The following is a 15,632-nucleotide window of genomic DNA, read 5'->3' on the forward strand; positions in this document are numbered from 1 at the left end:
AATGACTGCCATGTCGGGATCAGGCAGAAGGTGGGACTAGCGCCCAAAACCCTCCCCTACATGCAGAATGAACTACAGCGGACATCACCCCACCGTCATGTGCGCCGCCCCTACATCGTCTGTCTTCTACGCTGATTAGTCAATGAAAACCGTCAATCTTTTTCTCCCACAGCTTCATTAAGCGTCTATCGGGTTTCCAATTAAAATGAGGCGGAGTCTTGTCCTCTCGCGCTCACTATTAGAGGGGTAGCACTTCCGTTCTGGGGTTCTTTCTGTTCGTGTTCTCAGCTGGACAGCAGCTTGGAAACAGACCACCAATCACCCTCCTAAACGCTTATCCGACCAACGGAATCGCCATGGTTGTTAGAGTATTTTTTGATATCACGGCTGATGGCGCCAACATGGGACGCATCGAAATGGAGGTGAGTGTGAAACCAGTACGGAATTTTTCGGTACTGCGATGGTGGGCTGCTAAATGTGCTTGACAGTAAATCTTGTTCTTATGGTTGCGAATTTTGGGGTTCTTTAGTGTGAACGTTAGACAGCGTGGAGGGTTGACTGCAGTGACCGTTCTAGTGTCTGTAATACTAGCGCGGTAAGTTTATCGTTCAGTTCCTCGATTGTAAATCGCGCCAACTGAGTATTAGTTTTATTTTCCAGTGTTGGCTTGTTGCTGGTACGTCGTCCTTGATGCACGCACTCTCATGGTGAATAGTATCAAAGCTTCTAGTTAGTAAGCGTTATTAGTCCTATGACTTCTTTAAAGATCTCTTTTAAGCCTTGTACTCGGCGTTTGCTTTTGTGTACACCCTAATGGGCGCCATTTTAGGCTCATTTCAAACATCAATTTCGCTGTGTGATCTATTCCCCTTACGTGTCTTAAACACTAAACGGCTGTGGTTGTACCTTTTGGATACTGTCTTACGGCCCCGATATTTTGTTAGCCTTGTGTTGGGCAGGCTTGCTCTGCCTGTGCAACAGAGCCTCGTGGAAACGTTTCGCAGGGCGGCGACCTGTCCCCACCCTGGGAGTGGTGTAACCGTTTAAGCTTAGTTTACTGACGATAGTTCCTGAATATAAAACTAAAGAGCCCAGATAAAATGTTGCCCAGTACCCGCCAGCTGTGTTTAGTCTGCAGGAAATTCTATATTGTCTTATCAGTGCATTTGAGTACTAGCACACACTGTAAGCATCTCGAATGTACTGCTCTCGTATTGTGATGCCTTAGTCTGCCACATTCGTTGTGTGTAAGTAAAAAAAAGTGTACTCTAAATTCTACGTATTTTTTTAAGGCTGGTAGTGGGCCGATGGTTGAAATTGGGCCATTCCACAGTTGAATGGGTTGCGAGGTTTTGAGTATTTCCTGGGTGTTGCATGACGGCGCAAACGTCTGCTTGCATAGACTGGAGTGTGCGACACTTTTAATCAAGTTGGCACTCAGGTCTTTCGGTAGCAATGGTGGTCCTTCGGTTGCTGTCCAGTCGTTTACCACTTCAGTATGTTATCTGAGAATCACTTGTCGAGCATTTTCGATGCATGCCTACAATAAATGCACCGGTAATTTTATCAGCAGCTCGCGTTATCCTGGCAAGTACGTGTGTTTTTTGGCCCCTTCAATAATGTCTGAGCTTTTAATTGTCGGTGAGCAGCAGTAAAGTGTACTGGATTAGCAGCTAATGCAGAGTATGCTGCAGTGATGTATCCGTACACGAGTTTAGCTGTTTACACGGGTTATTGCGTTAGCCGAGCTTCCTTCATAACGTATCCCTTGATGCTTCCTTGTGGCCCATGGGTTGCATTTTAATGCCATTCAATACCACGTGCTTGCTAGTGACAATCTATTTCAACATGTGTTTTAACATCTATTTTATTTTTTTTTGTCTGCAGCTCCGGGATGATGTCGTGCCAAATACAGTCGGTAAGTACATATATATTTTTTTTATTCGCGTTGCTTACCCGCCTGGTTTCCTTCATATTCCGTTACATCACTCGCTCCTAGATCTGTAAGACGCAAAACTCTGAACAGGGAGGTCAAGCTGGTTTCATTTACTGGTTTTATAATAGTATGAAAAGCTCGTGGGTTTTAACCAAACCTCGTGTTCTGTCATTAGTCAATCGAGCAACAATCTTAATGTCTGTCTTTACCCATAACTTATGTTTCAATTTTCCTCCAGAGAACTTCAGAGCCCTGTGCACAATGGAAAAAGGGTTTGGTTTCAAGGGATCATGCTTCCACAGAGTCATTCCCGAGTTCATGTGTCAGGTGAGTTAGGCCACCCATCATCAACAAATGCACACGTTACTTTTGACCTATATCGATTTTAAACTTGGCCCGAGCAGGATTGTGGCTAGCAAATCTTTACTACCTCTCCAACACACCCGCCACTTCTCGCAGTGGGTTAGGACTGCGTGTTTTCCAGTGTTGCGAGAAATGTAGTAGTGCCCACACCCGCGGCTTTCTGTGCAGTTCGTTATCGTGGATTGCATAATTCTATTTAACTTTAACCTTTTCCTAATAGTCTTGCGTTTGGTTAACTGGCGGTTCGTCTGCTGGCTAATAACTAATCCATACCTACTGAATTGTGACTTGTCTTTCATTTTAGGGCGGTGACTTCACGAACCACAATGGAACCGGTGGAAAATCAATCTATGGTGCCAAGTTTGCTGACGAGAACTTCACACTCAAGCACACTGGCCCTGGAATTCTGTCTATGGCTAATGCAGGGCCCAACACAAACGGTTCTCAGTTCTTCGTCTGCACTGCCAAGACTGCGTGGTGAGTAGGACTACAATGATGCTCGGTCACTACCTTTAGAGTCCCCAGCCCCCCTCCACCTTAAGCCGTGTCAAGTTTTAATTAACTTTTGTCGTCCTCTGTAGACTCGCTCAGATTCTACTCTTCCTATGCCACTTTTTGCGCCATCTAGACACCTAAGCCAGTTGCCACACATTCCCCAACACTGTTAAAACGCCGTGCAGACCCGCCTTCCCTTCGGGACCAGATCCTGTCGTTGCATGGCTATTCGAAACAGGAGCCTAGCGTTCCCCTTGCGCATTACTGCTATGGGTCACGTTTTGGTGCACTGCCCTATGAAACATAATGCTTTTGTAAAGGCCTCGACCCAAAGGTGGGGCCTCCACTCAAACTTATTTGTCGCAATTGTGCGCTGACCAGATTAAAGATGCAGTGTGAGCTTATTAAGGACCTCAGTTTGAGTTGTCAACTGCAGCTCTTCAGCTTGCAGTGCCTACCTTCGCGACTTGTAATGCGGAACACTGGGTGGCGGTCACCAAGAGGGCACTCCCATTACATTCCACTCTGTCCTATCATATGGTCACACATTACCATTCCCCACCGTACTTCACGTTTTTAACCTGACACTTAAACTGAATGTCATGCTGTGGGCGAAGGGACCCACCGTTGGAGAAACACTTGTCATATGTCAACTCACCATTCACACCGGTTGTGCGACTATGAATTGGTGGTAAACGTGGTCAGTTTGTAAAAGTAGAAAAGGCCCATGCGTAGGGTTACCTCTCCATTGAGTCTCAGTAGAAGACAGCCGGTATACAGATAACTCAAAGGCACCGCGAGTACTAAAAGCAGGTGCGAACACAGCCATTGTGTCGCCCATGTTTTCTTAGCTGTTACTTAGTTGCATGGCTTGGCAATTACAGCCGTAACTTTCGGTCAGAAGCAGGCATGGGGGACAAATGTGGAAGTGTAAGGCAGTTGAGAGGTAGTTGTGACTAGTAGCCAATCTCCCTGTTGTGTCATGATGGGTGCTGATGGTTTCTTACTGTCATTTCTTTCTTTATCTACCTGATGGCTAATGCACTTTTTTCTTTGCAGGTTGGATGGCAAGCACGTAGTATTTGGCTCCGTTGTTAAAGGCATGGACGTTGTAAAGGCAATGGAGAAATGTGGTTCATCGTCCGGGAAGCCGTCGAAAAAATTAGTGATTTCTAATTGCGGGATGCTATAGTTTATTTCCTGTCTTACCTACGATCATTCCTTGTGTAGCTGGTGAAAAGACCACCCACGCCACTTGGGTTTAGTTTTCAGTCTTACTCGTGCTCTCCAATGAACTGCATCTGTTGGATTTCTCTGGCTTTTCCTCAGTCAGCCCTTTCCGAACGTCTATGTAACTTGCAGAATTACATGAAAATAAAGATTTAACAGTTTGACTCGGAACTTGGTAGTTTTGCATGATTCATGTTAGTTCAAATGTCTTTCAGACAAGTATTGCAGAGTTTCCGCACAATCTGTAAATAACTTTTGGGGTGGGGACTGGTTGAAGAGGTGGTTCAAACTCTTGTCAGTGTTTAGCTTTTAAAAAGCTATGGAGCTCTAGACCACCCATCCCAGCACTACTAGCGCTGAATACAAAGTGGCAAGTTCACTATTATGGTGAGCCTGGCTGCTCCTTCATGTGGCATTTCAAGTAACAATCTGTCAATCTCGCAAATTGTGCAATATAAGATGGTGCACTGTGGCACTAACCGTTATATAGGGAAAAACGTAGTTCAACATTCCACCACTCGAAGATGGAACGGAGGGGGGCGGACTGGACATTAGCGTGACTCATTTTCTGACCCGTTCTGTTATAGCGCTGCAGTCTTGCATGCGGGTTGCTGTGGTACCATTAACGTCATTTAGGGGTCGCCGTTGAGACCCCAGGCTTGCGACCCCCCGCGCCTCGGAGGTGGCAAAATCAGTGCCACGGGCACAAGGGCAACGCCACTTTAGTTAACTTTTTTTTTGCGCTAAAATATTGGATTCACTTTAGTGTAAGAATGAATTCCAATTTGCCGGAATGGCTCTCCCTGGGAGCTGAAACTAGTAATGACTTTAAATGTAGGTTGTTGGCGAGTGTTAGAAGTGAGAGCTGGCGTATATGTAAACATTCCTGAGTGTAAGCCCCGGCATTCTGTTGAATTGAGCTTCATGTGTGGAACGGGCTTGAACGTTCATCTGTAGCAGAGTAGGAAAAGGGCGTAGAGCACCCTAGTTTTGGGGTGGGGGTTCCCTTTCTTGCGTGGAAGAGATGAAGTCTCCACGTCGAACACTGCTTTATTGATGGTACAGTAGTCTTGGCGCCTATTCCTGGATCGCCAACGTGGGGCAGCAGTCCGCCTCAAATGTTGACCATTAATGATTCGGCGTTCATGTATCGCAGTTCTGATGCTACATGCGTTATTCCAGTGCGCTGGGTGGAAACTGACTAGAGGTGACCATGCGAGACCCTTCCACCCCAATTCTGAAGCTTGTGGTCATCTCGAGACAGCAAAGCAGTGTTCAGTCTGACTTGCTTCAGGCTCGAGATAGTGCCGCAAACTGGGATTTATTTGTTGGAGCAGGGCTGTGACGGGATGAATTGGGGGGGGGGGGTTTGGTAGTTCAATGTTGGGGTTGTCATGACGGTATATGCCACTCGGAAGCAAACTAGAGCCATGCAGGCCACCCATGGGGGAGCAGACAGAGTGACAGTTTTGTGGGGCTGTACTTTAGATCCAGCTGTGCCATTTCCCAGGGAACTTTGAGGTTTCTTTCCAATATCACTTTGTCTTCAAGTGCTGAAGGTTCATGAACTCTGTTTTAAAGACCTATTTCTTGCAACCTTGAAGTCAGATTTTTAGTTGGCGCTGGTGATGCCTTGCTCTGCGGTAGTTGCCCGTGCCACTCCTGAAAACCTTCCCCCAACTATTTTTGAGATGTCCTAGTATGTGCTCACCACTGCTGGATCCGCAGCTATTGACACCGTAGCCAGCTTTCTATCTGGTTCTTTGAAAAGTGCCCTCTCAGAATGGACAACCCAGTACAGAAACCAACTAAATGGGGCATCAACATAAGTAAAACCAAATGATCTGTACTTCAAAAAACTTCCCAGCTAGGATCTAAACAAATACAACACTGCTGGCCAAACAGGCTACATAGTGCAGTGTTGCTAATCTGGAAACACAATCTGCGCCCTAAAACTTCAGATGTTAACACCTTCTATTCATGGTGTATTTCTATGTACCTGTTTAACACTTGCACTTGAAGCACTGGCTGGGCTTTTAGTATTGGAGCCCATATTTATACTTTTTGCTGCAAACCTGCATTAGCGCAGGTTTGCCTCACAGTATACTGCTGGCTAGTGCCATTCCTGGATGCCAGCCCAGTGTCATTTATGCTGGGATGCACGCTGGCAGTAAGGCCCGTTAGTGGCAAAATTATTGATGCTAACTGGGTGGGGGAGCTATAAGGGGAAACTGGAGGTTGTGCATGAAAGAATGGTGCTAGTCAGGTTGGAGTAAAAAAAAAAATGACTTGGTATCGTTTTCTCCACTGTCAACCCCCATGGACATGACTCCTGTCTAAAGACAGAAGTTATGGCCATGCCCAGGGGATTTAAGTCCCCTGGGCATGGCCATCGGGCATAGTGCCATGTAGGGGAGCCCAAGTTAGCCCCCCCCTATGGTACTTTGCCAAATAAAAATACTTACGTGGGATGGGTCCCCCATCCTTAGGTATCACCCATGGGTGGATGGGGGTGTCCCTGGGGGCAAGGAAGGGCACCTGTGGGCTGTTTCCATGGTCTCAGACCATGGGAAAAACACCCATAGGTCCCTTAACGCCTGCCCATACCCAGGTGTTGAATAATGGTGGTAAGCAGGTTTTGCACCATTATTTAAGGCCCTCCTCCGTGCATGATTTTTGCATGGGAGGATAAATAAGGCACTAGGGCTGAAAGTCATTTTCTGCCCAGGAATGCCTGCATTGCATCTCATTGACAGTTTTCCGCAGGCAAAAAATGACTAACTCCAATATTTTGGTGCCAGACATGTCTAGCGCCAAAATACAAATATGGAGTTAAGTTTTGTGCCGGGTTGGTGTATAAAAAAAAAAATCCGATGGCATATAAATATGTCCCGTTTCAATCTCCTTCCACCTCCTAGAAGATCCTTAACTAATTTTGATAGTTACTAAATGCAGTGTCTTGGTTATCAAAGTTGAGTGCAACTTTGGTTTGGGACAAGAAGCAAAAACCGTGCTCTGGTGCCTAAGTAAAGCTTTGCACTCTGGTCTCCACATAAATACCTGGACTCTGGGGATCCCAAAGATTACAGCCCAAGTGATGTCTGACAAAGCATTACTTTTCATCCTGGCCTCTTATCAGAGTAGAAAGGAGGTGGGCACATCTGTAGCACAGACTTGAGTCCAAACTCAATAGGATTTTACTTTAATCAGATTTTAATTGAATAAAACATTGCCTTTAATATTTATGCATGGCTGATGGCGTGGACAGTGGTGCTCTCATTGTCTAGTGATATTGCAACAATGCAGATATGTCTACGGTTTTACATGTCTCAAAGCCTCCAACATTCCCAAGAAGCATTGGTTCTGACTTGAAATTGTATGCTAGTGACTTATTGCAAGTAGGTATCATGGCAATTGATATGAATGTGTGGGATCAAAGAACTGTATAATATTGGTGTAGTGTGAAAGGTCAGGAGATAGTTGCACTGTTAAGAGAGATGTAAAAATCCATGTAGGTTAATGACTGCCCTCCCATCTGCTACTGGAGAAGCAACATAAATGATCTAGTAATACAAAAAACATTCCAAGCCCTGATAATTATTTTTTTTTCTGTAAAGAAAACGATCGCAGCTGCTTGGAGGGAAAGCACTATTTTGTGGCAGAAGACACCTGCCCAGTCACAACTTAATTCTGGCATTTGCGTGTAGCCAAAGTCCCTCTAGTGGTGGTTGTCTGGCGACAACTGTGCTGTCAAGCCTGACGTAAAAACACAGCATGAAAAATGAGTTAAACGTCTAATTCACTACTTTTTTTTTTATTACTCATTTTCCTGTCACCTGTAGGCCTCCCCTTTGAGCAGAGCATACTCTAAATCGCTTCCATGTTTAACCCTTCATCTGCTGCAAGTTGCCCGTGTATTTGTCAATACCTTAACGATACCTAAGCTCCTCACTTGGTACTGCCGTCCAATTAATTACTCTGCATCCCCCCCCCCCCCTTTCCCGGTAAAGCTCAAACCTAACTTACACTAATGTAATTTACCACATCGAAACTGGAGTAAATACAGAATGTTTTCTGTAGAGCACAAGGCTATTCCTAATAACTAGCAGAAAACCTCCCAATAACACTAGGAGCTGGAACAGCGTGCTGTCCTGCATAAAAATCACAAGTGTCTTGGGTAGTAAGTGCTATATAAAGCAATTACAATACAGTATCTAACCCCTATTAAAACTAATTCCATAATGACCAGCTGTCAATTGATTGTAGTTCATACAGAATGCTCAATTTCCCTTTCACGGTTTGACACAAGACAACTATGGGTCATATTCATCACCACACTAGCCACCTGCAATAAGCCACCCATCAATTGAATAGGTACAGAATAACAAGTTCTGCCATATAACCACTGGCCAATTGATGGCCCAGTGTAGTCCAACACTGTAGGACCGGTCTAGAAACATAAGGCTTCTTGGCTTATCACAGTCAGATTTAGCATATTAAAGTCCATCCCAGCAGATATCACCACTTCACCCTTTAATCTGGCTGCTCATGGCCATAAGCTTAAACGTATCATAGAATGAACACAGTATGGTAACCAGCTAAACTGACCATGAGATGTCAAAAAATTGATCTGCACTGCAAAGCACTTCCATCTAGGATCTAAAATACATTTCTGACCAAACATGCTAGATTGTGCATATTGTACAGTGTGCTACCCAGGTATGCAGGGGATTCAGCACTCCACCTAGTTAGTGCTATATACATGTTGCCATACAAAGTGCTGGCCATTTTTCTTGCTAGTGTATGCACTAGGCTGGCTTCAGTACCCAGTATCTGAGCGGGCTGTCCTCAGGCCAGGAATGGGAGACAAAGAGCAGGTCCAGGTTTGTGCAGTGGAATGCTGTGTGGCCTCCGGTACTGTAGGTGTTTCGCCAGGTCAGGATCTTGTGCATTGGGAGAGTGGGATGCCACACTCTTTGAGAGCGTTTTCCAAGCTGGGGGTTGTTCACCTCGAATGCCCTGGGATATTTTCATTCCCGTCCCTTTCATGGATACAACATGAGGAAAAGGAAGCAATCCTCTCGTGGTGATGTAAGGGCCAATGTTATGGAATGGATCGGAGGGCCCCCAAACAGTGAAATTGGAGCCTCTGGCAGTCCGCTTCAGTTCATGAGTGTTCCCATCCCACCTCCCTTAACCAAGGTTGTGACTCATATTGGTCCTGAGCCCTAGCCACACCTTCCTCGTGGGCGGGCTTAGCCATGGGATGGCCTATATAAAGGGTGTTTCTGGTTGTTCTAGTACTCTCTTGTCCTGGAGCAGTGGTACCAACAGTTGCTAGAATGGTCAACCCACGCGTGTTCTTTGACATCACTGCTGACGGCATCCCCCTTGGCCGGATCGTGATGGAGGTACTTGGCAGAACAATGGGATTATTGCAGCTTTTTGTATCATATTCAACTGTTCCACTGGAATTGTGTGTGGGGTTTCATCATTTTAAGTATAGGAGAGGTAATGGGTTTATTTTTATTGTAGTTGGTGAAAGGTTATACAGTTTGCTCCTTCAGTATACAAACTATTTGTTGAAAGTGAGGCTTCCCAATGATAGGGTCTGGGGTGTCTCGCACCCATCCACCAGGGCTATCTGGGAAGGGCAGTGGGTATTTTAAGTTAAGAGGGCTATACTGTTCAGTAGATGAGTATTGGTGAGGTTTAATGTTTGACATGGTTGGGATATCTGGTGCCACTTGGAATGATCCATCTAGGTAGAGCTATTGACCTATTTAATGCGGGGCGCAGTGGATATCCTAGTTTAGGAATTAATATAATATACATTATAGCTCTCTGTGGCCCATATGGGCTTCTAAGCACTCGGCAAAATCAAAGGAAGAAAAAGGGGTTCCACTTCTGAGGCTGGAAGAACCAGGTTTTCAGATGCTTAGATGAAATGTGTAAGTTGGATTCAGTGCGGAAGGGGACACGTAGGTCACACTAGAAGTTTTAGGATCATAAATGATAAAACACCAGCTCTAAAATATTAGACGATCTGAGAACGTGCATAGAAATGTCAAACGGTAGCTGGATAGCCAAAGAGGCAGGGCAATGATGGAACACAACGTTATGGCAAGTGCACTGGAGTAGGGCTTCCCACCTCTAATAAAAAGCGGTCTGCATATCGGTAAGTTTCCCAGATCTATACATGGCTTAATGGTCTGTATTTTACTTAAGAATCCGGGGCTGCTTCTCCTGATTTTATAATGGACTACCACAAATTTGCAAGTCCCAGAATACACAGAATAGAAAACGGGAAAGGAGCATCTAGTCACGCACGCATCTACTAACCTTAGTAGGGCTGTGTCTAAATAGTGGGGAAGACGCTACTGAGTGCTGTATACATGGTTGTTAATGTTGCCTTGCGGTGTGACCCGTGGGTGGTACGATTGCTGTTGTGCATGAAGTTGATGGCACGCTCCAAGCCTGTCATAGTGACTTTATGTGTGAATTTCGAAAGAACAGGAGACCGTCCCTTAGTTTGTGTATACATACCTGGACATCTTTTAACCGACATGGTTTCTGATTATCCTGGTTTCTGCTGGAGGGTCAACCAGAGCTTAGCTGTCTGTGCTGAGACAAAGCTCCCACCCATGCGTACAGCTATAAAAACGATGCGTTTATGGACGGAAAGACAAGGTCATTCAAGGTTGGACATGAGAGAAGTCTGGTTTTGTTTAACGTTTGGAGTAAATGTTATTGGAGTTATAGGTAATGTTTTCCAAGGATGTGAATATTTGCGCTATTGCTTGTGGTTATTCAGCACCTTTTTGAGGGGATTCTATTTCCATCAGTGAGTTAATACACCAGCTGCAGAGATCTCTGTAAACTGCAAGTTAAAGCTTGTAAGCTCAGTAAGGAAGCTATGTGGGTTTATGTACCCGCAGGCAACAGATTTAAATCCCACTGAGAGCTAATTTCAGCTGGTGCTTTAACCCTCTGAGTTTGTATTGGATTGAAAACTGGCCTTTAAATTACCTCGGCGCAGCTGGTGCATTGACGTATTGGGATGAAGGTACAGAGGAATGCACTACTTTATCCCTGTGCCCTCTTCCAAAGCAAATAGGAAAACTCAAGCGCATATCATAAGTACACGATTGGCGTCACAGGCCAGGAATTCAAGCATGGCACCAAAGTGTTCCCCCCGGGCCAGCCTGTATCCACTCTTCTAGTCCTCTTTGCGGGTGTCAGTTAGCAACACACTCGTTAGAGCGCCTCGAGTCCACAAAAAAGGCAGGAGCGCGATATACAAATGTCAAGTAACCCGTTGTAGGTGACAGGTTCCAAGCCCAATAAGACAGCTCAGGCTCAGTATGTTAATGTACTTGTGAGGTGTGTGCATATTTTGCAGATCACCACTGATAAAGTTGCATAGGTTTCTAGTTGAAATATCAACCGGACCAGCTCAATGTTTTCCATCTTAGGTTAACTAGAAGTACCACTTCTTGTGTGTGGTAGTGCCTCTCGTTATTTATAGCGAATACCACCCCGACAATGTTATTTTAAAAATACATAGTTATGTGACATCCTATCACAGAAAAGCCGGAAGGAGTAAAATTAAGAACTATTCATCATAGCGCGAGCCATCTCAGTTGTAGCAAAGGACATTGCAAATTGAGTACTTGAAAAGACCTTTGAAGGCAAATTTTCAATTTGCAGTGCGCTCTTTAACTCAATTTTTGCTCGTTTTTTTTCAATTGAATTTTGAAAAGCGTTGGTGTTCGTGGTGATTGGAACCCACGTTCGCCTCCTATGATATATAATATATTTTTTTGTGACTCCAATACGTTCTCTCAATCATAGCTGCACTTCGATATCCTTGAAGCACGAGGACATTATGAATATCACATTTTACGCACACACTGTCAACATTATGACTCGAACTGCAAAAGTCTTTGCTTAGTTTAATTTAAAACTAGGTAGATTACTCATATTCTCCCCAAAATGTGATTTACTCTCCTGTTTTGTGAGCGTAAGAATGCGTCAGATTCCTTCTGGTTTCAGCGGTGTTGCCTGGGAACACTCCAAGCAACACCCATGGAATTCCTCTTTCATGCAGTTTTATGCTTGATAGGGGTGCATATTTACAAGGCCATGAAAAGCCATGCAAGGTGGCTTTGCGTGATCTTGTAAATATGGGCTGGCACTCTGTGCGCCACCTGATATTTTTTTTTAAATTACACTCCAGTGGAGCAGCGTGCAGCTAGGGCCTCATAAACGGGGCGCTGATGGGCATATTTATAATGCCCTAGTGCCACCTTGCGCCACATTAATGTAATTATTTTTCACGTTAATGTGGCCCACCGAGGCCAAAATCCCAGCGCCGTATTTACAGGGTGCCGCAATGCATGAATTGCGCCACTCTGTAACCCTTTGCACTACATTATGCCTGCGCTAGGCATAATGTATGCAGAGGGGAGCGTTCCCCTGTTAGGGGAGCCGGAAAAATGGCATCATGAAATCTATGACATTTCCTTGCGCCATTTTTTTACTGCACTTCTAATGCTTATGCAACTCCACTTTCCATAAATCTGCCCCTTAGTTTCTCTGCTTGAATAACAAGTGGTGCAGCAGGTCAGCATTTCTGTGCATTGTAATAGCTGCATGTGTGAGCTGGTTTGGCCCTAGTCCTGGAACTGTCATAGGAGCCGTTGCTGCCAGTCGGGAATGGACTGCGTTGTCACGCAGAGTGTTTGTTCCAGTACTAAAACGAAGTTTGGTTACCTTCTTCTGTTCTTGTTTGTCAACACCATTTCTATAGCGCTCATCAAACAATGTTTGTTTCCTTAAGGGTTGCGCAGTACTTATTTTTTCTGTTTTGCAGTTTTATATAGCGCTGACTGGGCCCTAAGGTAATGCCGCGCTTTACACAAGGTCACATTCTCTGTTTTTAAGGCAGAGGGAAATTACGTGATTTGCCCAGAATCATAGGATGTTAAGCTGAGGCTCGAACCCGGTTTCCGAATTAACAAAGTTAGCAGTTTTGGCTGTGACCCCACATCCTCTCCCCAGGGTTCAGGTGGTCTGGTGTCACCATGACGATCTGTCTGACCAGTGCGTAGCCGAGTAGTTCAGTTAGTCACAGTGATCAGAGGGGTGCAACTGGGAGGTTAGTCGTTCTATTTGGTGGATTCAGAATCTCTCCTGGAGACCATCCAAAAGGCCTTCAATGGCCGGGTCTGTATGTAAGTCAGCTGCGTGGGGGCAAAAGACAAATGCGGGGTGAGATTCGGTTTGAGGGACCTCAAAGTGCAAACACGGTGACCAGAAGTCTGGCCACTGCATGAGTGCTGCAAGCAGCCTATGGGACGTCCCGTGGGGAATAAAGGTGTCTAGGATGATTTCAAACAGGAGTTGGGCTCTTAACAGTTATTTACACGAGCCAGCCAGGGATGAATTGGAAATAAATCCATCCCTGGATATTGAGTTAATACCAGCTCCATATTCTGCTGAGTGACTCTGACAAGTGAGTCCAAGCCCGTCCAGGACATTTGGCGGACAGGGGGTAAATTGTGTCTACCATCTGAGTGGTTTTTTTTTTTTTAGCATGCTACAAGATTGATGATCTCTCTCATTGAGCCCTAAACTCAGCCCCCCTAGTTCTCAGTCTACAGTTTTTTTTTTTTTTTTTAACCCCATGTCGTTTTTTAGCCAGTCCAGCCCTGGCCCATCTCTCCCTCTAGCTGCGCTGCAGTTGCCACCTTCCGTTGAAACATGGCCTCGGTGTGACTCCTAAATTAGTAGTGAGTGCCATGATGCCACATCAGTAGCAAATTGCTCTATACAAACGCTAGATAACATAACATAAGCTTACTCAGAAAAAAAATAAGTGTTTCTGTTTGGCTGCCAGAAACTGGAGCTGGTGCAACAAATGATATGGCTATGTTGAAAACTCTTGGTGTTTCCTTTTTCAGTTTATACTTTCTTCCAGTCCTCTTTTTAATATGTCTATGTTCTCAATGTGAAGCCTACTAAAGGGCCTTAGCGGCGTTACGCCCATCTGAGTTTCGATAATGGAGACCACACTTCTTTGTCAGAAAGAAGTAAAGGTTACAGTTTATTAGCTGCTTTCACTTGTGAGCGGTCCATCTTAGATTCACTGTGTCCACAACATTCAAAGTGATAGTTTTATCCACTAGGTGACCTTTCACTTCCAGTGGCTATGTTTCAGCAGTTACACTCATGGCAGCCATGTTTCATTCAACGTCAGACAATCGGGTATGCCGGTTATGCTCCCATTTCTGGTAGCCATGCCTTTGTCAACTAGACGCTCTAGCGAGTGAAGCCTTCCAGGGGCAGGCTTCACTTGCCTTCACTTCGACCAGGCCTCCCATATGGCCATAACCTTATCTGTACTTGCCCATGCAACTGAAAGATCATTCCCAAAATTGATGTCCCCACCCATCATTTCTGTGTTCACCCTATGGCCATAATGTTTGGCCTGGGCTGCTAGGTGCTGCTTGTTCCACCAGGACTAGCTGCTAACCTTGTGGCTGCAGCAGATCCACTTTAAGCTGCACCAAGTCTTGCTGGTGGCTTCCATCTCCATCAAGGACCCCATGCTGGCCATCTACTCTTCCAAACTCTATTTACAACACGTTGAGGTTAGAACAGTAAGTGTGATGCAGATAAATCGATTGATGCCCACCTTGGAGATGCTTACAGTTGGAACGGGCCCATAGGTTAACTGGGATGTGCCTCATGTAGCCCAGGGCTATACTGTTTAAGAATTTTAAAATGGTGCCATTTAACTTCCTCCGAGACTCTTCAGCTCTTTCTTGGGATTTTTCCCATGTCATCATTCTTATAACTTCTTGTTTTCGTGACACTATTTTCTGCTTATAACCTCAGGGAAGCACACAATAACAACAGAGAAAATGCATCACTGAGAAGGATTGGTTTGTAATGGGGATTGCACATCACCGATTTCTGGTATAAGCTGTGTTGAAGTGTGGTAAATTCTATGGGGGCTCTGTTATCTCAACCCTTGTTCTCTGCCCTTACTCAAGCTTTCACTGTCTAATGCAATATTCACTATTTGTGGTATCTACTAACCTTTGGAGCCTTGGGCAGTAAACTATAGCTGCTGTGTTACGATGACCAAAGACACGGATTTTCCCAAATCGCAAAAGGGTGAACAAATATACCCTTCTCTCAGAAGAGCTCTACCGTTTGGGTGTTATTTCAGATACCTGTGTAAAAAGCCTCCTATAGCAATGTTGGTAGCCACGATGTGCATTTGGGGCCAAACCCGCCTCAGCTATATCCTTGAGTCGCTCCTCCAGTGCACCAGCTTCCACAACTCTGGGTCAAAAGATGTCATTTAAATGTCTGCCACGGGTTTCTCTGCTCCAAGCCTGTCCGAGTGGGAACGAGAGATTGAATGTCAGCTGCCCTATTTTTAACCCCTTTCAAATGTTAAGACATGATGTCAGTGTCCTGCTACAAGATGTGTAATGTTAGCTTCCTCAGGAAGCCTAGGACAGTGTGACATGATGCATATTGCAAGATTATTGCTTACACTGCCATCATGCTGTTTGATCAAAGGATGAGCCTC

The 15,632-nt window shown here is 45.1% G+C and overlaps 2 protein-coding genes across 3 annotated transcripts in view; both read left to right on the forward strand.

Annotated features, from left to right (window-relative positions):
* The first annotated feature begins 250 nt into the window (after window positions 1–250).
* Window positions 251–4,195, forward strand: LOC138266007 (peptidyl-prolyl cis-trans isomerase-like). Its single transcript, XM_069214284.1, has 5 exons — window positions 251–422; window positions 1,888–1,918; window positions 2,175–2,263; window positions 2,604–2,776; window positions 3,854–4,195. Exons 1-5 carry the CDS (start codon window positions 357–359, stop codon window positions 3,984–3,986), a joined length of 492 nt encoding a protein of 163 aa, XP_069070385.1. The 5' UTR covers window positions 251–356; the 3' UTR covers window positions 3,987–4,195.
* Window positions 4,196–9,341: 5,146 nt separating this feature from the next.
* LOC138266665 (peptidyl-prolyl cis-trans isomerase F, mitochondrial-like) overlaps window positions 9,342–15,632 on the forward strand; it is a 49,315-nt gene continuing 43,024 nt past the window's right edge. Inside the window, exon 1 of one of the 2 annotated variants that reach the window (XM_069215469.1) lies at window positions 9,342–9,435. In XM_069215469.1, coding sequence (XP_069071570.1) covers window positions 9,367–9,435 — 69 coding nt within the window. In that variant the 5' untranslated portion in view covers window positions 9,342–9,366. The remainder of the gene's footprint in view (window positions 9,436–15,632) is intronic. The other variant, XM_069215470.1, reaches the window with a different exon arrangement.

This window comes from Pleurodeles waltl, chromosome 11, assembly GCF_031143425.1.
Source record: "Pleurodeles waltl isolate 20211129_DDA chromosome 11, aPleWal1.hap1.20221129, whole genome shotgun sequence".
Classification (NCBI taxonomy): domain Eukaryota; kingdom Metazoa; phylum Chordata; class Amphibia; order Caudata; family Salamandridae; genus Pleurodeles; species Pleurodeles waltl.